This window comes from Parus major, chromosome 13, assembly GCF_001522545.3.
Source record: "Parus major isolate Abel chromosome 13, Parus_major1.1, whole genome shotgun sequence".
Classification (NCBI taxonomy): domain Eukaryota; kingdom Metazoa; phylum Chordata; class Aves; order Passeriformes; family Paridae; genus Parus; species Parus major.
Genome location: NC_031782.1, coordinates 10,946,452 through 10,959,202, shown reverse-complemented (window position 1 = coordinate 10,959,202; position 12,751 = coordinate 10,946,452). Strand labels below are relative to the sequence as shown.

The 12,751-nt window shown below is 37.5% G+C and overlaps 1 protein-coding gene across 1 annotated transcript in view; it reads left to right on the top strand.

Moving 5' to 3' along the window:
* The window catches only part of ATP10B (ATPase phospholipid transporting 10B (putative)), a 42,084-nt gene that overhangs the window by 15,565 nt on the left and 13,768 nt on the right, over positions 1 to 12,751 (top strand). Inside the window, exons 5-13 of the mRNA XM_015642290.2 lie at positions 676 to 807; positions 1,577 to 1,704; positions 2,826 to 3,078; positions 4,004 to 4,239; positions 7,559 to 7,738; positions 8,288 to 8,864; positions 9,359 to 9,465; positions 10,152 to 10,278; positions 11,784 to 11,968. Coding sequence (XP_015497776.2) covers positions 676 to 807; positions 1,577 to 1,704; positions 2,826 to 3,078; positions 4,004 to 4,239; positions 7,559 to 7,738; positions 8,288 to 8,864; positions 9,359 to 9,465; positions 10,152 to 10,278; positions 11,784 to 11,968 — 1,925 coding nt within the window. The remainder of the gene's footprint in view (positions 1 to 675; positions 808 to 1,576; positions 1,705 to 2,825; positions 3,079 to 4,003; positions 4,240 to 7,558; positions 7,739 to 8,287; positions 8,865 to 9,358; positions 9,466 to 10,151; positions 10,279 to 11,783; positions 11,969 to 12,751) is intronic.

Sequence of the window (12,751 nt, the reverse complement as noted above, 5' to 3'; positions counted from 1 at the left end):
CATGCTTTTCATATACCAAAGTACCAGAAAGAAGTTTTAGATGAGCCCATCAGCATCTAGAAATAGACTGACAAGGTACCATTGGGGTGGTAGGTGAGGTGCTGTGTTTCACAGCATAGGAATGTGTGAGGATCAGAGAGAACAAGCAGTTTATTCCTCATATTTCTGATTTTCTGTTCCTTACAAGGTGATAACTTGTTACACAAGTGTCCTTTTCCTGATGATCATCTGAAGTGGAAAGGAATGGTAGAACTGATATTTGGAAAGAAGCTCATCACAATTTCATCCTGAAATAAATTCAACACTTCCTTGAGAATTTTCTGGGAGGAATTAGAGGGCTTTGGTTTGTTTTAATTTCAATATAAAGCATTCCATTATGCCTGACATAAAAGAAGAGTGAGGAATAAGATTCACACAACTGTTGGAGGAACAGAAATGCAAGCAGCAGTGCCCTCCCCTACACCCCTGTAGCTTGGTGGTTAAGAGATTTTAAGGGGTTTTTGATACACTCCAAGATTTAGACTCTGATGTATTCAGTCAAATAGGAAGATTGACAAGAAAAGTTCTGAATGTCAGCATTAGTCATCTTGCTCTCATTTGGAGAGAGAATACTTTCTAAAAAAACAAACTAAAATACAAAATATTACATAAACATGATAATATTGTGTTTTGAAGGTCATGAAACAAAGGCCATGCTAAATAACAGCGGTCCTCGTTACAAGCGCAGCAGGATAGAGCAGCGGATGAATATGGATATTTTCTTATGTGTGGGACTCCTGTTTGTGATGTGCCTTGTTGGAGCTGTAGGTATGAAGCACTGACAAAAATCTTTTTTTCTGAATGGTGAATAAAATTGATGTTACAGACATGAGTGAGTTCTACAGCTGAATGCTGTTGGGGTCTTACGCTCCTTGGTGTTTCCAGTGGGTGAGTTAATGCCGCAGCGGCTGGGATGGCAGGAGTGCTGCGATGTTCCCGAAGAAGCGTCCTGAGAAGGACAGCTTCCAGAGGCACAGGCACGTCCCTCTCCTGGCCTGGCGAGCGGTATCCATCTCAGCAGCAGCTTCTTCCAGGCAAAGCAGGGAAGAAAGGACTGGAGCTCTGGCTGGAGCTCTTTCTCCATGGAGAAATCAGCCTTTATTAGAGCAGGGCACTCCGTGAAGGGAGCCAGCACAGATGCTCTCTGAAGTGGGGAAAAGCCAGGATAGATACAGGAAGGTGAGGGGCGGGGAGAAACCAGTAACCAGTGGGGTGCAGGCACAGGGGTGGAGAACAAAGAGAAGAACCAATGGTGAACCAGGGATTAACATTGGGTTGCAAAGGTCTCTGGGGGAGAAATTTTGCTCTCCATAACAACAGGGTCTGTGGATCATGGATAAGTTCTCCAAGGGAGAGCAGCACGCTCATTGTTGCCCAGTTCTTTGGCCTCCACAAGTTAAAATGGCAAATCTGAACAATTCAGATGAAGAAAACATAGCTATAAATGTTTCAGATAAGATTCATTTCTACCATGATATATGTAAAGTATATATAATACATGTAAAGCAAGAGACAATTTTGTGTCTCATTCCTACAGGGCATGGCATTTGGACAGGAAACTTTTGGGAGCATCCACCTTATGATGTCCCAGATAGGAATGGCAATTTTGTGTCTCCAGTTCTTGCCGGTTTCTACATGTTCCTGACAATGATAATCCTGTTGCAGGTAAAAGACAAAAACCTCTTTGATACCTCCAAGGAAGAACTACTCAAAATTGAGTATAATCACTAATGAATAATCATTATCAACTAATAGCTGTGCAGTACCTTCTTAATCCTATTTAAAAATATTGCTAGGAGTGTTTCAAATTATCCAAGTGAAATAATGTTTCTTTTCTCTTTTTTTTTCTTTTTAACTCCAGATTTTCTTCTTGCTATTGAAATCCCACAAGGATATAGATAGGAAACATATGTATAATATTTTAAACTCAGAATAACTAGCAGATATAATAAAGAAGATATTTACATCCAAATGTCAACTTTTTTTCTTTTTTTTTTTTCTGCCTATATCTAGAATTCCAAAATAGGAAGGCCACTTAATGTCTCAGAAAAACAGTGAAACAAAAATTTCCAATTTGCCAGTGGGGAATAATAACTAGGTATGGTTCATCTGGTTTTGGAAATAAGCTAAATTAGAAGTAGGAGGCTTGTATGTCTGAGTGTGATTTAGCCTAATTGGGAAAGAATATTTTATTGTGTGAGGAGAAAAATTACATTTACTTTTCAGATTTCTTGGGATCAGCCCTGAGATTTAAGTGGACAGAATAATATGAACAAAATCTGAATAAAACTTTCAGAACTGTTCAGAGATTCCTTGGGGGATTATTCATTACTGAAACAGAATATAATTGTGCATCTTAAGAATTCAGTATTATTTCAGGGCAACGAAGCTTGTAGGTGGGAAATGTGTGCAAAGTAATGGTTTGTGAAACTCTCCTGCACTAAGAGTTAGTCTGGGCTAGTCCATCCTTTCAGAGTTTCAGAAAGGTAAGAGCAAGCATGATCCTATGTCCAGAAAATGTGCTTTCTAAGGACATCCTCTGGAAGACCCACCTTTGAATTTAGTACTCTAGGAATTTAGTCTTAAGCTTGCCATTACTTATCCCAGTTTCTCCACTGCTATTGTGCACAGGATTTTTCCCTGAATTATTACTCATCAGTCCTACATTACGACTCTTGGAAGAACTATTTCTTTGGAAATCATTAGTATACCTGTGCCAGGACATTTCTGGTAGAAAGCAGTGAAATTTATCTCGCCCCTCACTGAGAATTTAAATTTTCTTTCAGATTTTAATCCCCATATCTCTTTATGTGTCAATTGAGTTGGTCAAACTGGGCCAAGTGTTTTTAATTCACAATGATATTGACCTGTATGATGAAGAAGCAGATTTGCCCATCCAGTGCCGTGCCCTCACTATCACTGAAGACCTCGGACAAATCCAGTATATCTTCTCAGACAAAACTGGGACACTAACAGAAAACAAAATGGTATTTCGACGCTGTACTGTTGATGGAATTGAGTTTTCCCATCAGGAAAATGGTGAGAGACACATTTTTATACTTGTTTTTTTTTGTCTGAGCAATTAAATGTTATTAATTTAAATATTAATACTTAAACATAAAATACCTAAACATGAGCCCTCTGATTGAAAGTAGAGGTTTTTTTTGAATAGTCATTATTTTGTGAGGGATAGCTGTTACCAAGATTCACAAAAGTGAAGACATTCTAAATTATTCAGAAGTCAGATGGGAAAGGTTTTCCAGATCCCTCTGCAGGGTTTGCCCTGCATTCAAAGAACACACAAAGACAACATTTTCTCTTTCATTTCTAAATGAACACCAGACAACCTTTTATAAGCTCACAAACTGGTATTAGTTAATATTTAAACTCGGTGCATCCAAAAGTAATTATTTCTGTGAATATGTAAATGTACACTTCTGTGTGGTATGAAAAATACAGGCACTCTCTTCCTGGAGTGGATCCTGGCTGTAGTCTGGATCTGAAGGGTCTTGGCACTTGGTGCTCTGAATTCATGGTGTTGACTCAGGCCCCTTCATCATTATTTCCCTGCTCTATATAGAGGGAAGGATCCTGTTAAGCTGGAAAGCAGCTGCCAAAAACATGTTTGTGTTCTGTGACTGAAAACATTAGGAAATTTGTGATTTACTGTATTTCACTCTCCTGTTCAAACTGCAAAATGCAGCTGAAGAGAAAAAAACATTAAGAGAAGCCCATAAAAGTGACTGATCATTTTGAAAGTACATTTTTATTTTCTTACAATAATAACAGTGGCGATTGCCAGAAATTGCTATGAACAGTGAATTTTTTCTGGTGGTGGCTTTTGAAATGTTTTGGCTTTAGTTTAGTTTGTTTTAGGTTTTTTAACTGATCAATGGATTTCTCCTAAACAATGAAAAAAACAAAAAACCAGAATCAGAGGTAAGATTTCATTTTTCTTTTAAAGACAGGCGACTGAAAATACAGAAAGAGTTGGATTTAGACAATGAGGATTTTGCCAAACTGCAGCGTTTCACTCTTCCCCCCATGAATCCTGAGAGACCAGCCACTTACAAGCACAATACCATGAGACCTTTGAGGAGGTGCCAGAGCGACCGGGCACGTTTCAAAGGGCACACAAGGAACAGGTCAGCCGGTCGACGCGACAGCATCCAGTCTCAAGTGGCGTTCAGCAGCCCCATTGTGAGTCTCAGCAAACTGAGCTAACACCTTCTAAGTTATCCCTGCTATTGCATGTTGTGATGGAAAGATGTAGGTAGAGAGGAGAAATCCAAGCCTTGTTGGAGCTAAGCTTGAAGGGGGAGACAAACAATTGGATTCCTTGATTGGAGCGTGCAGGCTGCAGTCAGCAGGGAGCAGATTCTGTTGCAATTTAGGTCTGAAAATTCCCAAATTCACACACAGCCTAATTAATTCAGACAGTTCTGCTCTTCTTGTAAGTTTGTTAGTAGACATTTCAGACAAGTCTTTTGTGAATGCTAAAAGAAGGTCATACACTTTCAAAATCAGAAAAAAAAAAGCCAATAAATGCAGAATTCTCAGAACTTTGTTTGCTGCAGTTTTTATAAGATCCTACTCACCTCATTCAATTCTGCTGTCATGTAGTAAGTACCACTCAGAACTCCTACTGCTCTTGGAATATGGGAGTTCTGTAAGTTGTTATCCTAGCATTTTCCAGCCCAAACCTCATGAGTTGCTGAGAACATCTCTGTGGATTCTTGAGAACCCATGAGTCATGACTTCTGAGAAGTAGAAGTGTTCCTTATGTGTTGTTATAGGTCATGACTATTGAAGGATGATAAAGAAATTTCTTGCCAGTATATTTCCCCAATACATTTTTTTCTGCCAGGCCTTTTCTTTTTCATCTATAAATAAACATTTTTTTAATTCACTGTAAAGTAATATCTGAGGAACAAATGAGTATCCAAGTATCAAATGTCTCTTTTGTAGAAGAATACTAAACTGCTGATATGGAAATAACCAGACTTAGCTGCTCATAGGTGTCCCTCTATCTGGAGAAATTGCTTTAATGCCCTATGACAATTGAATGTTGTAAAAATAGAGACATTTAGATATTGCACAGAGCTTGCCCTGAGTGACCTTTAAATGAGACATAGTAGTATCCTTCTTTGCCACCTGAGCCAATTCCCTATTAATAAAATGGGAATAGTTAATTTTTTGGTGTCTATGGTTCCTCCCCTTTGGAACTTACCTCACCTCATCTGATACATTTTTACTCTACTACAAATCTGCAGTGTCCTGAGTACTCCTGGTATACAGAGTGTGTTTGTAGACCTGTGTGTATGTCAGCAGACAGATGTTTGTAAGAAAAATCCATCTCTAGACAATGGAACACAATAGAAAATTAACATTTACTCTCTTTACCTTTAGGTGTTCTTATGAATTAAGAGAGTGACGTTACATTTCCTTCTAGATTTAATTGTTCCAATAAGTAGTGCCTTGCTATTGGAAACATTTAATGAAGATTTTCATTGTCTCATGGTGATCAGGTTTTCATGCCATCAAGTAGAAGAAATGATATGAAATTAATGAGGAAACCTTAAAACTGAATGGCACTATCCATTTTATATCAGCATTTTCACTAAAAAAATGATTAACATTGAACAGGTGCCAAATTTAAGTGATTATCATCATTAGTGCTGTTTTATTCAGTTTTCTTTTTTTGCTTGGTTAGGGATTTTAATATATCTTCAGGCTGAAAATTCAGGTCAGTGCTGTTTTCACTTAATGCAAAAAAGAAAATGAGAAAACTTGTTTTGATAAGTATTGATTTTTTTCATTGTTTTGTTTTTAAAACCTGTCTCTGAGGCCACAATTAGCCTGACAATTTTCAGTTTTTCCAGAGGAAACTTTTGAGTTCAGAAAGTTGCTACTGAAGTGAAATACCCAGTAGTGCATTGTCCATCTTGACAAGAACTTGCAGCAGACATTGGGGATACAGATAAGAAAGAAATTGAGTGGGATGATGACAGATAGGAGAGGCTGAGATACATGTGTAATAATTTGGTGTTTGTGGTTCATTCTAATTGACAATGCATGAAGAAATTGTGTGACAAACTGTGCAAGCTGTTGGTGAGATTCTAATCTTTCATGTTTCAAATTTAATAGAATTCCCAATATAATTGTTTGACATAACTGTTTGGACAGTTGTGTCTGCATATATGTGTTTTTCATTGGAATTGTCCTGTTAAGCTATTTGGGATTGTTCTATGTACAAAGCATAGTATTGGCATTGTCCCATTACCCACAGAACCACTGTAGTGTAATATTGTGAAATGCTTTCTTAAAATCAGCAGCTTTAACTTTTCAGCCTCTGATTATTTTTAGTAGACCTGAGAAGATAACTAAAAAAAAAACAGGTTTATCTTTAGCATGTTTTTGTTTGTTAGAGAAAGGACTGCATCAATACTGCAAACATGTATGTCCCTGTATGTGAAGTAAAAAAGCATTAAAATGAGCCAGAAGGATCCAAGCTTTCTGCAGCAGGGAAAGTGCAAAGCCTTGTTCCAGCTTTGTATTTCAGTTGAGCTGCAAAATGAGCAGAATTTATTTGTATAGAGTAGCTTTATTTGCAATGATTAGGATTATTTAAGAACTGCTTGTCACTTTAGCAAGCAGGAGATGGAATGTAACATTCAGCTCAGCACAGTAGAGCCAAAAAGGCTCTTGGGTGACTTCTGTTGCATGTTTACAGAACTTGGGAAAACTGCCAGATTGAATGAGGTGAGGGTAATAGATGAGATGGACTAGAAAGCAGCTAAATTACTTTGGCAGTTTCTTAAGGAATGTTGGCTCATGGGAAGATGTCTTTTAAATCTGGAATTCTTTGTTAAGTATGGCCCTGAATTTAATCCAAACCAGATTCTGCTAACGTGGAATTTATATTAATTGTCCCATAGCTGTACATCAAATTAAATTGTAGGGAAGTGGCATTAAATAGTTTGGCTTGCAAATTTAGGTTTTATTAGAAACAGAGTAGTAGTAAAATTACAGAAACATTTCAGGAACAAGTAAATATGTATTTATTTATTTAAAGCAAAAACTGAAGAAGAAAATTTTGAGAGCACTTCTCTCTCTGGGTGCAAAATGAAACTGCTGTGGAAACAAAAAGTGATACTGCTGTAACTAAACCATAAGCACAAAATGTTCTCTGTTGAAATAACTATCAGCTTCTACATGGAACTGGGAGATCCCAAGTATATATTCTTCTGGAATGCTCTTTAATTCAGGAGTCAGCAGTTAAGGGATACAGTATAGAATTTTCTGATTTTTGGTAGATTTCAAAAGAAATAAAATTCTGAGATCATCTTCCTTTTGAGGATGCATTTCCTTCTAATTGCATCGTTATGCAGCTTTTTGAAAGATATCTTTTTTTCCATGGATGTTAAGTACAAAAGGCATTTTCTAGGTCTAAATTCAAGTTATTCCTTGAGGACATGGGTAAGTGAAAATAATCCTCACTAAGTTATTTCTCTTCCAGGAAAAGTATGTGATTCCTGACAGCAGACTGCTGAGGCGAGTGCGAGAAGCTGCCCTTCAGACTGAAAGTTTTTCTCCTTTTATACATATGAAGACTTCTGCATCCTTCACTGACTTTTTTCTTGCTCTTGCCATTTGCAATACAGTTCTGGTCTCCACAGCTACTGAGCCAAGACAAAGGGTAATATAACTTTAAATACATGAGGAAAATGGATCATGCTTCCATTTAACAACATAGAGCAGTGTCCAGTGGAAACTGAAGTAGTGAAAAATAATTTGTTTGAGAGTTGTCCTCTAGTTCCTTTACATTTTCTGTAATATCTATGGCTTCCCTGCCTGTGTATCCCTTCCTAGGTTGTCTTCTTATGTCTGATGAATAGCTAAGGCTACCACAGAATCTGCACTTTTTCTTTTAGATTTTGTAATATATATGCTGCAAGAAGTTTGTTGAACTCACTGGGTTTTCTCTAATCTTCCAGGCAATTAACAGAGCTACAAGGGCTTCATTACATGTTTACTTCAGCAAATCACCATCAAATTTGGCTACCATCTCATATATGACTTCTCTACTGAATCCTTCCACCACAGTTAAACGGCAGGAGAGGGGAAAAGGGGAAGTTGCAGTTATTATTATTGTAATTTAGATGCAGAAAAGTAGAGAGAGGTTTTGAGAAGGCTCTTGATGTTCACATTTATTTATTTTTAACCTTTGTTCTTTTCATATTTCTAGATCACAATCCCACCACCAACAAAACCTTCAGGAATCAGCCTGGAGAAGATTCATCAGATATTTCAAAGGCTAAAATTAGCAAGCCTTAGTCAATCTTTTTCATCATCTCAGTCTAGTTCACAGCTTGGTGCCAGTTTCAGTGCAAAGAACAGCGAGGAGCCTCTTGCTGTGCTGGAGAGTTGTGACAATGAAAATGACAGCAGTAGAGGCCAGGAACTCCAGGACAAGGGCAGCACAGATATTGGTACTGCTTCCTTGGATGAAGTTTTTATGTCTGCAACTAACAGTTCTCTGCCAACAGACTTCTGTTATGAGGCTGAGAGCCCAGATGAGGCAGCTCTTGTCTATGCTGCCCAGGCCTACAGCTTCATTCTTGTGTCCCGGACACCCAAACAGGTCACTGTGCAGCTGCCACAGGGCACACTCCTGACCTTTGATATCCTCTACACTTTGGGATTTGACTCAGTCAGGAAAAGGATGTCTGTAGTGGTGAGACACCCTCTAACCAAGGAGATTGTTGTCTACACAAAAGGTGCTGACTCTGTAATAATGGACCTACTGGACGACTCTGCCAAAGGTAATTAGCCAGGGAGCTATTTCTGTTGTGTCTCCTAACAAAGAAGTTTGCAATAGTCTTTTTTGCATGATATATTATATCTAGGTATTAGAAGTATAAAAAAAGAATGAGCTTTGTCTAGTATTATCCTTGCAGATCAGAACTGAGGTATTTATTTAACCTCAGAAGTGCTTGGAATATGGAATGGGGTAATTAAAATTCACTGGTAATACTAACCCATGTGGATTGTGTACTCTGCAATAATACTGTCATAAGGGCCTGGCCATTGTTTTTCAGGTTGTCAGCAAGAGTGCTATAATATTAACAAACAAAAACACAAGTAATGTTATCTTAAAGGAAACATAAATTTTTAGCAGGATTTCAGCTTCTGCCCAGCCAACACTTTTGAGCTTTTAAAGAACCTGGTATTATAATGGAATCCACTTTTCTCTAGTGCCTACTCTTTTTTAATCTTAGGCCATTATATCAAAAATTATCTGAGCTGTGTTTCACAGGTGACATTAGCACAGAGAAGAGACTGAAAAGAATAAAAGAAAGAACACAGAAGCATCTGGACCACTATGCCCATGATGGACTGCGAACTCTGTGCATAGCTAAGAAGGTGGGACAGCACCGGGTTCTGTACACGTCAATAGAGTTACTACAAAAATATAGTGGCTGTAATTCTGCTTCAGACAACCAGCCAGATATAGCCCATCCTTTTCTCCCTCTATTTGCCTTGTCTGAGTATTTTTTTTCCTCTTTTTCCTCAATGTGACCAAATTATGGATTTTTAGTCAGTTTCGAAACATTTCTGTTTCTCGTATAGTAACTACAGCTGACCTACTCTACAGTGCTTCCAAGAACTTTTGTCCAAGACAAAGAGTCTACAGAGCAGCCAACTTTCTTCTCTTCTGCTTGGCATCCAGCTTTCAAAAATCTTACTCTCAGCCTGAGTTAGTGTATCTTAGTGTCATAATTTAATACAGAAGTTGTCAATGTGTGACAAAATAGATCATATTCAGGCTGTGGAGAAATGTAGATCAGCCCTCAGAAACTGTGTGCTCTCATCTAAGCAAGAGCTGTGTGAGCAAGAGTTTCTCTATGTCATACTTTTGAGACTCAGCTGTAGGTCATTTATACAAACTACTTGTTCTTGCAGTTTTCTCTTGGAAAAGTCTGTGTTATTTTAAAGATGACACAGTACTTTACCAGTTTGGATAGGAGTTAAGTCTCTGTGATCCAGAATGTTGGCATTCTTCTCTTATTTAAATTTCAAATAAGTGCTGTTTAAATTGTGTTATGCAGGTCTTGAATGAAGATGACTTTCAAAAATGGGCCAATTTTCGTCAGGAGGCAGAAGCTGCGATTGACAACAGAGAGGAGCTCTTAATAGAGACAGCACAGCATCTGGAGACCAAACTCACCCTGCTGGGTAGCCAAAAATAAGAACTGTCATTGCGTGAAGTATCACTTGCTCTCCTGTGATAGTCTTGGCAATAAGACAGACAACAGCTTATACTAATTTATATCTAAAAGACTTCCTCTGTGGTTTGGAAATTTCCAGGCTAGGGAGATAAAATCCAATGACAGTGTCTATACAAGTTCTCATGCATTTTGGGCAGCAGTAACTTTGAAAACATGTACTGAAACTATTGTGTGCCCCGAGCAAAGAACATGCACATCAGCTGTTACTGTGACAAAGTAGATGATGAAGTTCCCACAATTCAATTGTGAATCCATGTCCTTATTTAAACCTATAAAATACTATAAATTAATTTTAGTTTTGATAATGAATTCTGAGGGAATTTTGGTAATTGGTTTTGGTAATCCAGTAATTTAAATATGTGGGCGTTTTGCTACAAAGTTCCTGCTGTTGTTGCATTGTTGTGCTTGCTTTGTGCACTTTGTAAAAAGATGTTTAGCATTAAAACTTACATTGATTGACATTTCTGCATCATTCATCACCATCATATCTAACAACAACATTCTGTTAAATTATGGAGCACTTCAGTGCTTTCTGATCTATTTTGTTTCCAAACATTTGGTTCTTTACGACTTTGATTTTTGGAGTTGTCTCAGTCTCATTTTTCTCTGACTACAATTTGTGCTATACTGAAGAATATGAAGAGTTCATACTTCATTGAATTTCTGATATTGCAAGCAATAGTTTGCATTATTGCTTCTCATAATCTCTGCAGTGATTTAAAAAATTAGAGTAATAATGATAAATGCTATAAGCAGACAACATAAGAGGTAATGTAGATCTTGTCAGAATCTGTTACCTTTGTCAATTACTAAGGCTTCTCTATGTGCTTTCACACTTTAATTTGCAAAAAGTGTTCCCTTAGCCTAAATCAATATCTGTCTTTAATGTACCACAGTTACAGCATCTTCAAACTGACCTCTAGTGGAAGGGATAGGGAGTATTTTTACATTCATATGGTGATTTCCCGACATCATCAGGTTGAGTGTTGGCATCAGCTTCTAAGTTCGTGCATGTTCAAAAAGAAAATGTACTGTACTGTTTCTTCTGGCTTTGATGGCTGAAGCATCTGACTTGACAATAGGGACAGCATTCATTTAGACAGTCAAAGTTCATCTCTTCTGATTGCTTTGATGGGACATAATGCAGTATTTTTAAAATGCATATGGTGTGATTGCTCTGTCAGCACATTGTCATTTTGTATTATTAGGAAGAAATGAAATGCATTGTTCTTGCAGTGAACAAAATGAAGAGACAGAATTTGATTGTTGACACATTCAGACCTTAATCCAAATGCAGATCATGTGCCTGCATGTTTATTTGTTGGACAAAACCTTGGTTCAATTCTTAATAAGTTCAGGAGCATGACTGGAAAGCAAAGAGCTTTCTTTAAACAAGAAAATAGCAACTGAAAGTAAAAGAAAATTATTTCTCTTCTTTTCCTGTTTGCCCAGGAGCAACAGGGATTGAAGATCGCCTGCAAGATGGAGTACCTGACACTATTGTGTCTCTCCGAGAAGCTGGGATAAAAATTTGGGTGTTGACAGGAGACAAACAGGAGACAGCAGTTAACATTGCATACTCCTGTAAACTTCTCAACCAAAGGGACACTGTTTTCACCCTTAACACTGAAAATAAGGTGAGTAAAGAAGGACAAAATGCACAGAATTTTCTATCTTACCCATTCTTTGTGTCCTGCAGTTTGGCATTCTTTTGCTTATGACATCATTCAACAAAGAACAGTCAAAAAATCCCAAATGGCCTTAGGCCAGAAACTCCATAGACAGCATGTAACAGGATGAATTGAAATACAAGATACTAATGTAAAGTTTCATTCAATTAGAATACACTGATTTTTCCAAATTAAAATATTGTTTCTAAAAATTACCTGAATGGCTAGGTATTACCTGAATTAGTATCTTTAGGAAGAAATTAATGTGCAATTTAAGTGCCTAATTCCTTAATAACATGGGTATCTGGGTTTCCACCTTACAATAGAAATTTCAGTTTAACCCTAAGTGGTATCTGTCAGAAGACATTTGGAAAGTGCTGTATGAGCCAGCCAAGAAAAAGTATGAAGGTGTAGATTTAAGTAAATTCAGAACTTTCTAATTGCTTCCTGATAGGATTAGCCTTAATCAGAAATTTATTAGCAAAAAAAGTTAATCCAGTATATCTTTGTTTATGCAGGGACCAGTTATAAACATATTTGCTTTCTTGAGATTCCATGGTGGCAAACAGTTGCTGATGTGTTAAAAAATTCATTTCCATGGGCAGCAAGAAGGGCAGGCTGTAGGCAAAAGGAACATAGTCCAAATTAAAGATCATCACTTTAGGTGTGTCAGTTCCCATGAGTCACCAAAACACAGTGAGAAATCTGTGATTTCTGATATGGCTATTCCTGACAACATTTGAACAGAAG